The sequence below is a fragment of the Acomys minous genome (genome assembly GCF_964271855.1).
Source record: "Acomys minous genome assembly, chromosome: 11".
NCBI classification, from domain to species: Eukaryota; Metazoa; Chordata; class Mammalia; order Rodentia; family Muridae; genus Acomys; species Acomys minous.
Genome location: NC_140492.1, coordinates 32,621,653 through 32,638,292, shown reverse-complemented (window position 1 = coordinate 32,638,292; position 16,640 = coordinate 32,621,653). Strand labels below are relative to the sequence as shown.

Below are 16,640 nucleotides of genomic sequence, written 5' to 3'. Positions count from 1 at the left end.
CAGGGAAATTTTTTTTCTCCTCTTTGCCAGTTCAAGGTATGTGTACTGGGGAGATCATTTACCCTTCTGAATTCCTCACAAGAAACATGTCTCTTTGCTTAGATTTTCAGCTGAATTTGATTTTCGGACATACGATTCAGAGGGCATCATACTGTATGCAGAGTCTCTCGATCACTCAAATTGGCTCTTGATTGCACTACGTGATGGAAAGATTGAAGTTCAGTTTAAGAATGAATTTTCAACCCAAATCACAACTGGAGGCAATGTTATTAACAATGGTATATGGAATATGGTATGTTTGGGATTCCATAAATTAATCTCCTTACTTTGATGCACTTTTTGGAACATTATAATCTGATTGTCAAGTGGTTGCAACCCAAAATATATTGGGTCAACCACTGTCATGTGATGTGCACTTTACAAACTCCTAGTAGACACCTGAAAGCCTTTTCCTGATTATTTATTTGAACTGCTCTGTTTTAAAATTTTTACTCTTTTAGTAACTGCTTTTGGGGGAGAATATTGAGTCTGCCCTGTAGGTTAGGAATCATTAGCAGGCACAGTTAATATAAAGAGTTCTACGATCAAAGAAAACAACCCTTAGTTGTCATGAGCATTTTTTAATTAGAGAAATGTGTATAGAACAATACCAAAGAAAGTTAATTCAGTTTTAAATATAAGTACATAGATAAGTAACCAACTTTGAACAAATAGCATATACTTAGGAGATTTAGTAACCAGAGTACTTTACCATTTTCATATATAACTCTAGGAATTTTTTGTTAATCATTGAAGATGCCTTTTTAAACAGTTTAATTAAAAATGGGACTTTTCTTGGACAAAAGATTACCCCTTGTTAAGAGTGAGAAGTAAGCATGTTGATGATGGGGGAAGCAGCTTTTGTTCCATGGTTTATAGTCAGTATTTGTGATAGTTGTTAAGCTAGTACTTAGTGATGTTTCAAGTTAAATCATCCTATGTAAGAGTTATATAATATGTGTGTGCATGCATATGTGTGTGTGTGCGTGCGTGTATGGAAGTACGTGTGCAGGCATATTCGACTGCTTGTGCATATATGTACTTAGTCTGAGGTCTGCTATCTTCCTCTTGCTTTCTTTTTATGTATATTTTATTAATTTATTCATATTACATCTCAATGGTTATCCCATCCCTTGTATCCTCCCATTCCTCCCTCCCTCCCATTTTCCCCTTATTCCCCTCCCATATGTGACTGAGGAGGACCTCCTCCCCCTGTATATACTCATAGGGTATCCAGTCTCTTCTTGGTAGCCTGCTATCCTTCCTCTGAGTGCCACCAGGCCTCCCCATCCAGGGGATGTGGTCAAATATGGGGCACCAGAGTTCGTGTGAAAGTCAGAAACAGAAAGAGTCAAATGGTATATACTCACTTATATCTGGACAATAGCCCAAGGGCTATGTCCCATGAAAGTCACTTACCATAAAAGTGAGACAGAGGGGAGGATATCCTATTGGAACTCTAGGTGAGAGAAGCATGGGAGAATGGGGAAACAGTAGGATCCAGAGGGTCCTAGAAATCCTCTTGCTTTTTACTTTAGCTTTTGAGATGAGGTCTCTCACTTGAAGCTCATTGATTTGGCAAGGCTAACTGGCCATCAGATTCAAGGCATCTGTCTGTCTCTGCCTCCTCAGCACAGGAATTATTAGCAAACATCATAGCAATCAGCTGTGTGTTAGGGAAGCAAACTCAGGTCCTCATGCTTGCGTGTCATTTTTATTGAAAAGCATTCATTTAAATGTGTCTATAAATGGGATAATATTTATTTGCTAGCATTTGCTTCCTTAATTTTAAATTATTTAAAATTTTCCGAAATATATTTTTAAAATAAATTAAAATTTAAACACAAGATCCAGAATTGTTTTATAATTTGTAAGAACTGTGTAGGCTGTGTAGAGATTAAATAGTCATCGTGGCTAATGCATAAGGCAAAAATGCTGCTTTATAAGTGATTTTGTCACCTACTTTGTATGATCAGCAGACATTTATTGAGCTCTGTATTTGCTAATCCTTATTCTACAAGGTAAGGCGAGAGCGAGGAATAAAGCCCTCGTGGCTCACATAAAGCTTTCGTTCTAACCCTGCGTGGCAAACTGCAGATACAATGTGTCGGGTGCTTACTGATGCTAGGAAGAAAAAGGAAAGCGAGGCAAGGCAGCAGTGTGACCCCGAGTGTGCACGCAGTCAGTGAGCTTGTGGAAGCAAAGAGGTGAACCTGACAGGATTGCTTCTAGGCAGAGGCTTGAGAGAGCTAGTCCTGAAATCTATGGGCGAGATTCTAAAATGACTCTGTGCAATGTGAACAGCACATTGCGAGTCTTGTGGGGAGGATGTGTTTGACAGCAAAAAGACGAGTGTAGGTGCATTGGAATCGGAGAAGAATAGTTTTTTGTTTTGTTTTGTTTTGTTTTTAATGAAGTTAGAACTGAGGTCTGTAATATGGCCACCTGGATAAAAGTGGGGACCACAGTGAAGACATAGATTTTATGCTATGTGGGAAGTCAGTCCCTAGGTCAGTTTTGAGAAGTGGCAGAATGCGATTTACATTTTAAGGAATAATTTGGATCAAAATCTGATGGCTTTTTGGAAACTAGTCAGTGGAGAGTAGGGCAGAGGTTGAGAGAGCATTGCAGCAACCCCGGACAAAGAAGACTCTAGCCTTGGTTGGTGTGCTCATAATGGGATGAGGAGAAGCAGATGCATTCTGGGATGATTTTTATTGTAAATCTTTGTTCAAAATTATGTTCCTGCTTTTAAATTGGGAATCACTTCAGTAATGTGACTCCGCAGATACAAGTAATGTATAACTAGAGTTACAAATAAGCCCAGCTTATGCATGCAAATTTCAACTCACAGGGGTCACGTGTACAGGCACATGAAATAGAAGCATGTGTCTTGAATTATGGCCAAGCTTTTATTTAAACACACACACCCACACACACACACATGCACACACACACAGAAAAATGCAAAATAATATCGTGAAAATATCGATGTGGCTTATAGACTTCAAAAATCAAACGCTGCTTATAATGGAGATGTGTGACAGCTAAAAGACTCAAGTAACTAGCAATTAATTCCCAAGAAATCTATATTGGTCAAAGAAAATAGGAACAGTTTTACATCTTACGTGCTATTGTTTGCTTTCTGTTGCTGATTGGTCAGCCTTTGCAGGTGAGTGCAGCAGTCTTATGTGAACCGTCTTCACATTGTCTAGGATGACATTTTTTTTCATGCTATCACTTTCAACCATTTTTTAAAGCAAGCATTTGATTTTTAAGTACTAAATTTTAGACTTTGAAAGACTTTGTATGCGCCACACAGAATGCTAGGCATTACTGATTTCTTGTAATTTATATGAAAAAACGTATTGTTTTATCGATTGTGTATGCATCAGTTACAAACTAAGAGTACTTAAAATTTTCCTCAGGGAAAGAGGCTCATGTTTCTTTTTGACACTTTACTTTATTGCATAAAGGGATTAAAATATGAATAATTATTTTTTAAGTAAGAGGTACATTTAATTTGAGATCAAGTTCTATCATCTTAAAATGTGTTTTTATCACCCTTATCACAATTATGCTCTCCAATATGTTTTTTTAATCTAGTATTTCAAATGGCTATGCAGTGATGTTTGCTTTGTCTTTTTAATTGTAGGTGTCTGTGGAAGAATTAGATGACAGTGTTAGCATTAAAATAGCTAAAGAAGCCATGATGAACATAAATAAACTCGGGAGCCTTTTTAAACCCACAGATGGATTTCTGGACACCAAAATATACTTTGCAGGATTACCCCGGCAAGTTGAAAGTGCACTCATTAAACCGGTAATGATTAGCTGGAATTCTTTATCTATTATAGGTTCAATGACAAGTGTTTTCATGACACTTGATGGAAGCAATTTGGTAAATATACCAAGTCCGACAATTTGTATTGAACATGGGAAAAGAACTTTAGACCACTAAAATTATAGTAAGGAAACTAAAATAAATAAATAAGTAAATAAAAATGACCATTGTGGTTTTGTGTCCATTTAAATTGCTGCATTGTTCATTAAGCAATGGGTTTTCTAAATTCTGAAGTTGTCAGCCCTGTGTTCACATTGCAATATTTTACACTCAGCCATTAAGTATACAAAAACATACATTTAAACCCAAATATATTTATATATTATATATGTATATATAATAGAACTTTCCTAGCTTTCCTTTAAGACTTAAATTTGGAGGCACATAAGGTGTATGGAACATATTATAAAAAATGCTAGTTACAACAGATGAATATAATGTTCTAAATACAGTGCTCCTCAAATAACCGTTGAATAGAGTTCAAGAAATTAATCATCACCTTTGAAGAGTTTAAAAGATGTCACTTGCATTCATGGCCCTGTGATCTGGTTTATCTACCTTTAAGATATCTTTCTTTCTCTCTTCACAACTCATACAGTTGCTTTAACTTTTAATAGATTTCTATGTGATACTAAATTGAATTAGCTAAACCATGCCAAAATCCATAATTCAAAAGCTTGAAATTGATGAATTATGGTGCTTTAATGGGAAAGCAAATTATTCAGAAAGACCCAACCATTTATAAGGTGGCTACCATGCATCTTGTAGTTGGCTGGCTGCTTTGGTGAAGCCTGAAGAATGTTCCTGAAGGGCATTAGAATCTGCATGGGCCTCATGAACCTATGTTGTAAATGCACACAAAAGAGGACAAGAAGCAGCTCAGAGCTCAGGGCCACTCCATCAGCCCTAGAGAGAAATCACTGCTGCATGTGCATGAGGTAGGAGAAGCAGGTAGGACCTCAGGTTGTAACTATCATCCGGATCCTCTGGAGACCTGCAGCGCTATAGTGTCATTTTATGGACAAGTACTATCTATCAGAATGGAAAATTTACATCCAATTAAAAGTATTTTAATAAGCTACCAAAGAAAGTGTTTTCCATCCAAATTCAACCTAGACTAACAACCAATTAAAGCCGTTTATCATTTCTATGAAAGCTTACAAGGTACTCATTGACTTATATCTTGCTGCCTTAGATTAATCCTCGCCTGGATGGATGCATACGAGGCTGGAATTTGATGAAACAAGGAGCTTTGGGTGCAAAGGAAATTATTCAAGGAAAACAAAATAAGCATTGCTTCATCACGGTGGAGAAGGGATCCTACTACCCTGGTTCTGGAATTGCTCAGTTCAGCATAGATTATAGTAAGTGACTCCTGTGATATTTCTCTTTTCTCATTAATCATTAAATGCATCGCTTGACAAGCTGCAATGAGTTATTCTGTTAGCATCACCGAGCTAGTGGCTGTTGTGATAGGCATTGTCTTATCTGTGTGGCTAAATACTTCTTGTGAAATATTCAGGTATTTTAGGGGGAAAACATAATCACAGTTAAATATGCTTATTAATACTTATTGTTATTTGGAGTTTACTGGCATATAGCCAGGTTCATTGTGGATAGATTCGATTGGCCAGTTTTAAAGTTCACTGCTTCTGTAGTCAGTTTGAGTTCACTAATCAATGCATAGAAGCCATTGCTTTTCACTTCTATCATTTCTGTTGATCTGTGTTAAAATTCCTGCCTCTGCTGAGATTGTCTATGTATGTAAACATGTTGTGTAGCTCACCCTGAGCCTTCAATATACTCATACTACTATTTGTTCTTTTTATTTTCCTCTTTCTTTCTTTTTTATTTTTATTTATTAGTTCTTTAAGACAGGGGTTCTCTGTGTAGCAGCCCTGGTTGGCCTGGAACTTGATTTGTAGTCTTGGCTGGCCTTGAACTCTCGAAGATCCTCCTGCCTCTGTCTCCCAAGTGCTGGGATTAAAGGTGTGTGCATCACCACTCATCAGCCTTCATAATACTAATTTTAAGTTGCAGCATCTGTGTTCCTGTAGGCTGGATCATGTTGTATCTTTATTGTATGTTGTCTTCTTATGTGTCTTAATGTGTTTTGGTTTGGGGGTGGGTATTTTACATGGTACCGTAGAGGCTGAGATGAATACTACTTGTGTCTGGAAAGAGCACACTGCTCCTTTGCTAAGCTCTTATTGACATGAGATGTTGGTCAATTTAGTGAGGATTTGAGTTACTGGTTGAGTTAGTACTTGGTGGCGGGTGGGGGGCGGGGCTGGGGGCGGGTATAAAGAGCAAAGCCTTTTGGGAAGGGCCCAATTCCCTGGAATCATTTCCCTTCCTGAGATCTTTCCCCCTGTACTGGTCCTGCCATCTCTCCTAAGCCTCACAAGAGCTTTGTAGATGTCCAGCCTCTACAATGGTGAGCCAAATAAATTGCTTCTTAAAAAAAATATATCACCTAGGTTCACATATTACTTTTTAATAGCTTTGGAAAGTGTGCTAATACAATTCAAGTTTCTGTTTGGTTAGGAGCTGGTTTACTAGGTATTAGTTTTTGTTTTTGTTTTTTGTGTGTGTGTGTGTGTGTGCATGCGTATATTTATTTATTTATTTATTTTTAGTTTTGTAAGTAGAGTACAAAGTCTTATCAGATTGGGGTCATAGTAAACTCTCTGTGCGCCTTCACAAATAGCCTGCTGTGAACAACTCTAAATATACATCCTGCAGTTCGTGTATGAGAGAATTTTAGAGTTAGATTTCCTCCATCAAAGTCCCTACAGATATATAATTATCCCAGGTCTGGTTACAGTCTCTTCTAAAGATTACTAATTTCAACTCTTAGTAAAAGGAGAAAGTTCATTGTCAAAATAGTTTTCTAATCTGAGAGATCAATTTTAAGTTTTATATTTTTAAAATATCATTTTTCTATATTTCTACTTAAAGTTAAATACCTCTCCATATATTAGTAGTGTTTACTTGTGTGACCTAATCAGGTTCTTGGATCCAGACAAAAGGTACAGGACTCTGGACCCTAAGGGGCGCAGGCACTGATTTTTTTTGTCAGCCTATCTGCGAGAGCTGGATGGAAGATGCAGTGCTGACCATCAGTGAGCCAGGTAGCAGGCCCTGGAACAGAGGTATAGGTGTATTGATGTAGGAAAGATTCTTGCCTGTAGCTCCTATTCAGGTCGCTTTGTGCAAATTAGGAATTCAGACTTATATAGGATATCTGCATCTGACTTGGCTGTTCAATCTTAGTGGTGGGCAGATCATTGGTCAGCTTTTACTTAGGGTAAAGCAGGTACCCAGGAAGCTGACCCTGTTTGCAACAGGCTAACTGAGATCTTTGCTCTGTCTTCGTGGAAATCAAGGGCGGGCAATGAAAAGCTCCGCAAGCCCTGATCCTTGGCAGCTTTTCATCCTTTAGTGTTTGACAGTAGTTAACGGTGGCAGTGGGAGGGCAGCAATGGGCAACGCCATTTAGCGTTACAACTTTTCTGTCGGCTTTGAGGACGAGGGCCCTTAGCTCTGGAATCACAACATGGGACGTTGACATTCCACCACCCTTAACAGCAGCTGATGCTACAGTTCCTGGCTCTGGGCTGTCTGGGACCCTTTAGCAACCGTGGTGTGAAGGGCCTTGTTTTCAGCTGTTTCTAGCCTTCTAACCATCATCTTCAGTTCTCCACCCTCTCTGCTTCTGCCATTGCCTGTCCGTGCCCTGGCTACTCTCTTACTGTTCAGCTGCTTCTTCTTCATCTCTCAAGCAGCTGCTTGCCTTGCTGGTTTTCTGGCTAGTCTTGCTGTTGGCGACGCTTCTGTTGTTCCTGTTGCCACTGTAGTGCCAACTACCTCTGCCTTGTTGCCTTGACGTTGTTTGCAACACTGGTACAAGTAGGCGAGAAAAGATCACTTCAGAGAAGCCTTTTGCTAGTCTTGCTGTTTCAGCACCAGAGGAAATAGCACAATAAGCTAAACAGCCTGCTTCTACAGGGGCAGTAGGATCCTCCCCACCAATCACAGCACTGGCTCTTTAGTGCTGGCCTTCTAAGTTTATCTGCTTGCCTACCAGGGTCAGCGCCCCTACTCTGGTCTAAGTGGAAATCATTACAAGGTCATCTGGAGTTCAGTGAGGGCTGTAATAGCAAAACAGCCCTGGTCGAGGGGCTGTACCTTCCAAAGCTAAGCAATTAGCTACAGTTGTTGTTTAATTATCGCACAGAATCTATTCAGTGTGTTTAAATAGCTGGTGCTGGCACAAGGTTAGTCTGGCTGGCTATTGGAGTGACAGACCTTTTGTTCAAGGCAGAAAGGGTAATAAGAGAGAACTCAATAGCTTCCAACTAAAACTCTAGCTACCAAAAGTCAAATTGCCCATCCTTCGCGATTTTATTTACAGGAAAATGAGCATCAGAAAGAATCTTGCTAATAAGGACTCAAATTATTTTTAACAGTAATAATTATTTTGATTGCGTTTTCTTTGTATTAGCCTTGCAATTGTTAGCCAACCTGTATTTCAAGACCAGCTGGAATATAGCTTTAACCTTATGGATGTCTCGGAGGCAGGCAGGCCTTTCCTCTGTTTCATCTCACCTCATCCGTGTGATTAGGGCAGGTTTGTAGCTATCATAATTGTAACTCATGTTACAATTCCAGCTCATGTCCTTGTTTGGCTTCTGAGGGAAAAAGCAAGCAGCAATGATTCTTGGAGGTCCCTTCCCTGGAACCTGATTCGTTAAAAGAATCTTTCCAAGAAAAAGACATTTAAAAAAGTTTCATTGTAGCTAAAAATTACTTTATTTTGTGGATAATTTAAAAACAACTTACTTTTTTTTTTTTTTTTTTTTTTTTTTTGGTTTTTTGAGACAGGGTTTCTCTGTGTAGCCTTGGCTGTCCTGGACTCACTTTGTAGACCAGGCTGGCCTCGAACTCACAGCTATCCGCCTGCCTCTGCCTCCCAAGTGCTGGGATTAAAGGCGTGAGCCACCACGCCCGGCTAAAAACAACTTACTTTTATAACTAATATTTAATGTTATAACATAATTTCCACCCATTTTAATAATCATTTTAGTATGAATTTAATATTCTTTGTTTAGTTTATTTTACAGTAATTCCATATATTCTTTTGGGTAAGAATTATAATGAGAAGTGTAGTCTCCGTACATGTAGCTAATGGAAGAACAGTTAGCCAAAAGAAAAACTCTTCTTCATTTGTTTTTACCCTTTCAAAGACTCCAAGTGGTGTATGGAATTTGTTACATACATTACTTTACAATAAATGAGGAAGACTTCACTTATATTATAATTTTTTAAAGTACTTGAGATTAATTAAGATAGTTATTTGTGAACCTTAGTGAGTGACTATGTTCCGAAAAGTGTATCTGTCCTGGTATCATTTCCAAAAGCGACTTAGATGAGAAAGGGATTTATTTCAGCTTACAGTACCTAGGTCATAGTAGGGAAATCACAGCAACAGGAACTTGAAACAGCTAGTCACATCCATAGTGAAGAGTAGAAAGAAAAGAATGCATGCATATTCCCTTGCTTGTCTGCTTATGCTCAGCTTAATGTGTCCACTCTTTTATAGTTTAGGACCACCTTCGTCAGGAATGCTGCCACCTGTAGTGGGCTGGGTCTTCCTACATCAGTTAACTTGATTAAGACAATCCCCCAGACATGCCCACAGGCCAATCCAATGTAGACAGTCCCTCACTAAGAATTTCTTCCCAGTTAATTATAGGTTATGTCACGATGATGATTGAAGCCAACCATCACAGTGTCACTGGGCAATTTCATCATTTGGCGAACATCACAGAATAGACTTATGTAAAGCAAGCCAAACTATAACTTCACCAGGAGACATATTCTTAGGAGAACATTGTCATATGTGACTCCATCATTGGCCACACTATAATTATTAGGTGCATGACTATACTTTGAAAAGATAAATTCACTGGATATTTATTGTCTCCTGTGAAAAACAAAGTGATGATAGAGGCACATATGGTCTATTGCCCGCACTCTATTTTGGTAGATAACTAGCCTAGTCATTTCAAAGTATTAAAACAAGACTATCACAGAATAAGAGTCCCCAGCCTAATCTGAAAATTAACTGTGGACCTCATGGTATGTCTCTGCTACCATATCTTTTTCTCAGAAAGAATACAATAAGTCTATTAATCTTCCTTCAAAATGTGTACTACAAAGTCCAATCTCTCAGAGGTCTGAACATTGGTGAATTTGCATGAGATGAACAGTTCTTAAAGAGAAAACAGGGTGCTGGGTGCTGTGATGCATGCCTATAACCTCATCACTCAGGGAGGCAGAGGGAGGCGAATATAAGTGAGTTTGAAGCCAGACTGGTCTACAAAGTGAGTCCAGGACAGCCAAGGCTACACAGAGAAACTCTGTCTCAAAAAGGCAGAGAGAGAGAGAGAGAGAGAGAGAGAGAGAGAGAGAGAGAGAGAGAGAGAGAGAGAGAACATGGCAAGTTTGAAGCACAGAATTTTCCTCCTGGAAGAATGGAAATATGAGAACTCTGCTTGCATTTAAAAATAAAACAACCCTGTTTAGTTTTTCTTATAAGGGGGATGTATGTCATTGAGAAAAGGCATTAAAATCTTTAGTGCTTCAGAAAGTGCTTTGAATATTATTCAGATTATAATAATTGATACTTACTATTTCTCTATTGTAATTGCCATATTATTTTCTGTCCCAATTTTATTTCTCATTTTACATAGATAATGTAACCAATGCAGAGGGTTGGCAAATAAACATGACCTTGAATATTCGCCCATCCACTGGCACTGGAGTTATGCTTGCTTTGGTTTCTGGAAACACTGTACCTTTTGCCTTGACCTTGGTGGACTCCATCTCCGGAAACTCTCAGGTAACTTTATTTCCAACCTAGATGAACTTCTCTTTTATGTGTCTCTCCTTTCCTTACTTGCTGGCTGATTTCCATTGTCTAGAAGGAGCAGCTATTGGGGTACCGAGACACCTTTGCATCTGGAGCTATGGTTAGGTAGACTCACACAGGCTGCTTGGAGACATCACAAACTGCATAGAAGTCCACTCATATCAAGGATCTGTGAAGTCTTAGGGGAATATATCTGAACACAGAGTAAGTGTGTGATAACAGTCCATTCCCAGCTGTTTAGTATACAGTTGTAATTGTTTGTTCTCTCACGAGTTAATCAGAAAAAAGAAGAGAAAGCTGAAACTATCCCACTTGGTTTCTTTTTGCTAACTCCACTTTGGAATTAAGAGCAGAAAAATCTTAGATACAAACAAACACAAACTGTGTCAGGAGATCTACAGTATTTTAATTTCTAGTAGTGCTAACAGCTAACAGCTTCCTGCCTGGGTCCGGCTCTGATCACTGCAACAAGTTTTTGTTCATGCCAAGATTGCTTTTCTTTTTTCTTCTTCTTCACTGTAATCAGCAAAACATGGGATTTATTTCGCAAATTAAAGTGTAATTTGAAGTGAGTTTCTGTTAAATAACAACCCCCATCCCACCCCAACCCTGTCTTTGTATGTATTCCTGGCTGGCCTGGAACTCACTATGTAAACCAGGCTGGCGAAGTTCACTTGCTTCTGTCTCTGGAGTGCTTGGATTAAAGGAATCACCAAAAATGCCTGACTTGGTCTTCTCTTTTAATGAACTGAGGATATCAATGTTTGTAAAGATAAAGGTTTCCTGAAGCGATCCCCAGTCAGGAAGTAAAACTCTTCACTCACCCTAAATATCTTAACCTAAGAGGCAATTTCAGAGTACATTTACTATCCGGGAAGCATCAAAGCATCTCTGTTTATTTTGGTTTCATTTTCTATTTTCTCTTTACCATCTATAAGTTAACATCAGAGGTCGCCCACAACAAGTTGAATATTTTGACAATTCCAGAAAAATAGAACACTTCTTTGTTGAGGCTCTTCCGACAGCTACTCTCTATGTGTTGTGCCCAATGCCTGGTCTCTTTCTCAGCCCTCTTCACTCACATTATCCTTGGCCTATATGATTGCTTGGATGGCACAGACAAGATTTTCTTCTTTGATGCATACTAAAGGACTCAGAATTTTCCTCAACACAAAGTTCACCCTTTCTTTTTCATATGTAACTTTTGAAATTTGGGAGGCTTTTAAACATAAGTATTACTTGGGCACATCATTCTAATTTCCGGTATTTTTGGTGATACAACTGAGCTGATTTAACTGAATATTCAGAAGTCAGTATAAATTTACATCTTAATTAAACCTGGAGCTTGTAAAACTAATGCATGTTTGAAATTTAATTGTTGAAGTTAAAAAACAACTTTATATTTACATGTAAAGGATCCATTTCCATTTTTTTTTTTGTTTTGTTTTGTGTTTTTGAGACAGGGTTTCTCTGTGTAAGAGCCCTGGCCGTCCTGGACTCTTTGCAGATGGCTGGCTTTGTACTCACAGAAATCCGCCTGCCTCTGTCTCTGGGTTGCTGGCATTAGATTAAAGGTGCACACCACCACATCCAGCTGAGGCTCCGTGCTTTTTTTTTTTCCTTGTTGAAATTTAGTTTTTTGAATTGCAAAAGCACCAAGCCATTCCTAAGTGCCTTGCCCCTCAGTGCTTGCTTATATGAAGTCTCTGTTCTACTATTTAGGACATTCTGGTATTTGTTGGAAATTCAGAGGTGGCTCGAATAGAGGCCCTAACCCTGTGCTCTGACCAGCAATCCCAACTGAAATGTAACGTTAACAGAAATGGACTGGAGCTGTGGACCCCACTTAGAAAAGATGCCGTTTACGCTAAAGATCTTCAAAGGCAACTCGATGTCCTGGACAAAGCAATGAAAGGGACTGTGGCCACTTACCTGGGTGGCATTCCAGGTATTTGTTTAGTTTTCCTTCAGTTCTAGAAGCATGTTTTGAATTGAACATCTTGGTTTTCTTTTCCTTCCTTCCTTCCTTTTTCTTGGCGGCGGGGGGGGGGGGGCGGAGGGGGGGACACAAAATTTCTGTATATAGGTCTAGCTGCCCTGGAACTCACAATGTAGACCAGGTTGGCCTTGAACTCAGATCCACCTACCTCTGCTTCCTGAGTGCTGGGATTAAAGACATATACCTCCATGCCTTGTCAAATCGCATCTATTTGGTAAATATAGAATTTTAGTGACGAGCATTGAAAGTGAAGACAGAACTTTCGATATCCTTTACACTTGTTTTGGAGGCTTATACCAGCATTTTATTGGTGTATATATTTCTAGTGGTAAAGTGAGACTAATTGATTTTTCCTATATTTGCTGATATATACCAAAAAAGAATGTCATTTAATTTCATTCTCATGATAATGTTTTAATCTCATTACTTATTTAATTTATTCATTGCTTATCCATTATTTGTTTACTCTGTATTTAATTCATCAGTTAAGAACATATACCCAAATAAGCAGAAACTTATGGTCTTGGCAACTGAGGCTTCGAAAGTTTAGTTGAGGAGACATACATTAAACAACTCATCAAGGAGGTATTAAAATCATTAACATTGGGATGAATCTATGAAGAACAATTGCAAATCAAGTTTAGAGCATGAAAATAAGAACTTGACTTGGTCATGAGGGCCAGGAACAATCTCTGAATAAGAGAATAAACACACACACACACACACACACACACACACACACACACACACACTATATGCATGTATAAATGTACATATGCATATCTATGGTATTTAAGGGATTAAGTGAATTTAAGCCAATTTCAGGAGTGGGTACTGTAGTGTATATAGTAGAATGGTCAGAGTGCTATCACAGGATGTGGGAATATGAGTAAGGCATACTGAGCCCAAGATGAGTCTATAAAATGACTAACTGGGTGACTTATAGACTTGGCTTAGGAGTTTTTTGTAGGAGACCTAGGTGTCATTACAATGTTTAAAACAATGGAATTACATATAAATATTACAACTTCCAAAAGTAATTCTGGGTGAATAAATATAGGGGGTAGGGGAAGCGAAGGTGGGTATAATTCACTTGAGTTCAGAGGCTATGGAACAGCTTGAGGGCACGATAATAACAGTGTCAATAACCACACTGCACTGACCAGTGCGTGGCAGTCTGGACACCATACTGTGTTCTCAAATGTATCAATAATTTTAACACTCAGAATGGTGATGTGGAAACTATTATGCTCACTTGACAATAGGGAAGCTTCTGCACTAGAGTGATAGCATCCATGATTCAAGACAGTGAATTCGGTAGAGATCTAGAAGTCAGTATAATGTCACAAGTAAAATACAGGTAGGTAAAAGGATAACTCCTAGGCATCTAACATTAACAGTTTCATAGTGGGGTTCCATTTTCAAAATGGGGAAAATTGGAGGAAACTCAGGTTCATGTTTAACTTAATGATGGACCTACGACATCGGCATCAACATTTACTTTAAGTGTCAAAAAAGAGGCACAAAGTTATTTAAGAGCATTTTTTTCAGTCCTCTTTATAGATTATTCTTCTATGGAGAATTCTGAATTTGATGTCAGGATATATTATTATTATTATTATTATTATTATTATTATTATTATTATTATTATTATTATTATTATTATTACATAGAGACAAAGTTTCTCTATGTAATAGCCCTGACTGTCCTGAAACTCTCTTTATAGACCAGAGTGGCCTTTAACTCACAGAGAGTCACCTGCCTCTGCCTCCTGGGTGCTGGAATTAAAATCATGTGTCACTACGTCCTACCATGCCTGGATTAAAAGGGATTCCCCCCCCCCCCCCATAGGGTTTCTCTGTGTAGCCTTGGCTGTCCTGAACTCACTTTTGTAAACCAGGCTGGTCTTGAACTCACAAAGATCCACCAGCCTCTGCCTCCCGAGTGCTGGGATTAAAGGCGTGCGCTACCATGCCCGGCTTTAAAAAAGATTTCTAAGACACCAGGATTTAGAGTTAAAGAGATGCTCTAATTACAGTGAAACACTGCTCAAATATAAAGAGAATTCAACATTTTTTTTTATAGTAAATGTGGAACATCATAAGCATATGCTCTTCTCTCCCCTTTGAGTGTGAACATTTCCCTTCAGTTCGGTTGGGAATGACTGTGTTTGTGAAATCACAACTCATGATGCGCTGAGATCAACACCGAGCATGACATGCATTTTGTGACTAGGACCACATCAGTAATTTTTCTTGTAGGACTAATTCTCAGACCCTGTTTTGACAGACATTCCCTTCAGTGCCACCCCGGTGAATGCCTTTTACAGAGGCTGCATGGAAGTGAACATCAACGGTGTGCAGCTGGACCTGGACGAAGCCGTTTCGAAACACAATGACATTAGTGCTCACTCGTGTCCATCAGTTAGGAAAATCCAGAAGAACTTCTAAAGTGTGTTTTCCGCTCCTATAATACTTCTTTTCTTGTTGTAGTTAAGCTCCTGTTTGTCTCGCCATCTGACAGGTGTTACCTGCAACGTGAAATGTTTGAATATTATGTGGTACTTTATCCTTCAGATTTTTGTTATGTAATTCACATTTTTAAAAAGTCTTGCTCCCGTTGCTGTCTAGAAATTAAATAATGAAACACACAGGAAATTTAAGTTTCAATGCATTTGCTATAAATGATACTGCTTTAGATTTTTTTCAGTTTTAAAAGTAAGATTCAGCATCATTGAACTAGTATTTAAATATCTATTTTTTCTCAGAAGATGAATCAGTTAAACTCAAACAAAAGCTCATGTGACTAAATGTTAACAGTTGCAGATAGATGCTGTAATTTTGCTATTGCGTTTTGCCTACCAAAGCGGCAGAGTTGATAGCATGCTGCATATGAATTTAGTAGAAAGTCTCAAAACTTTATTCCAAAATAATTCCTTGAAGTTGGGAGAGCCTAGTTTGGTTTTGTCTTTCTATCAGAGACATCAGGTTATGCTGTAAGCAGTGTGAACATTGAGTGGACACATCCCTCAGTGTAGGCTGTATAGGCCACACTAGGTCTGAATCAGAAAAACTACAGTTCTCAGTGCTGAGGAGAGTAAATACATGGGGGGGATTAACAGTTATTTTCACTTTGGGTTTTAATTGCTACGGGTGGCTTGAACGTGGTTGGTGAAGTTAAAAAAGTCATGAAGAGTAGATTTTAAACAAAAGGATAATGATAAGAGGGAAACTGGAAATTGTTGTATGTTCTATCTTTGTAATGAAAGGAGTATGGAGGTAAAATTGTCTAGGATTTGCTGGTACTGACTTGCATGTGGCAAGCTGTTTTATTGTTCTTCCTGAATCAATCAGTTCAGGTATGTAGCAGAAATTTTTCTGTCATCTGAGAAATTGAATTTTATTTTACTGTATATATTTTACATCACATGGAACATAATAAAACACTATGTATTTTTAAAATAGGTGAATAATTTCCTTATTTGAACAATTCATAGCATAAAATTGCATCATGTACGTCTAAGTCCTCAGGTAGCATAGGAGAACTCCAGCTGAATGTCTGCAAGTCTGAAATATTTGGTGACTGGTTATGTTGGTTGCAGAATGGAGCTCAGAAGGGAAAGAAGAGCAAGAGTGACATACTTTTTTTTCCTTTTTTTATTAATTTATTCTTGTTACATATCAATGGTTATCCCATCCCTTGTATCTTCCCATTCTTCCCTCCCTCCCATTTTCCCCTTACTCCCCTCCCCTATGACTGTTCCTGAGGGGGATTACCTCCCCTTGTATATGCTCATAGGGTATCAAGTCTCTTCTTGGTA

General features: G+C 38.5%; 1 protein-coding gene across 3 annotated transcripts in view; it reads left to right on the top strand.

Annotated features, from left to right (window-relative positions):
* The window catches only part of PROS1 (protein S), a 67,862-nt gene extending 51,581 nt beyond the window's left edge, over positions 1-16,281 (top strand). For all 3 annotated transcript variants that reach the window (XM_084800590.1, XM_084800592.1, XM_084800591.1), the window contains 6 exons: positions 103-292; positions 3,695-3,862; positions 5,079-5,247; positions 10,642-10,790; positions 12,543-12,768; positions 15,110-16,281. In XM_084800590.1, the coding sequence (XP_084656716.1) occupies positions 103-292; positions 3,695-3,862; positions 5,079-5,247; positions 10,642-10,790; positions 12,543-12,768; positions 15,110-15,270 (1,063 nt within the window). In that variant the 3' untranslated portion in view covers positions 15,271-16,281. The remainder of the gene's footprint in view (positions 1-102; positions 293-3,694; positions 3,863-5,078; positions 5,248-10,641; positions 10,791-12,542; positions 12,769-15,109) is intronic.
* The last annotated feature ends 359 nt before the right edge of the window (positions 16,282-16,640 follow it).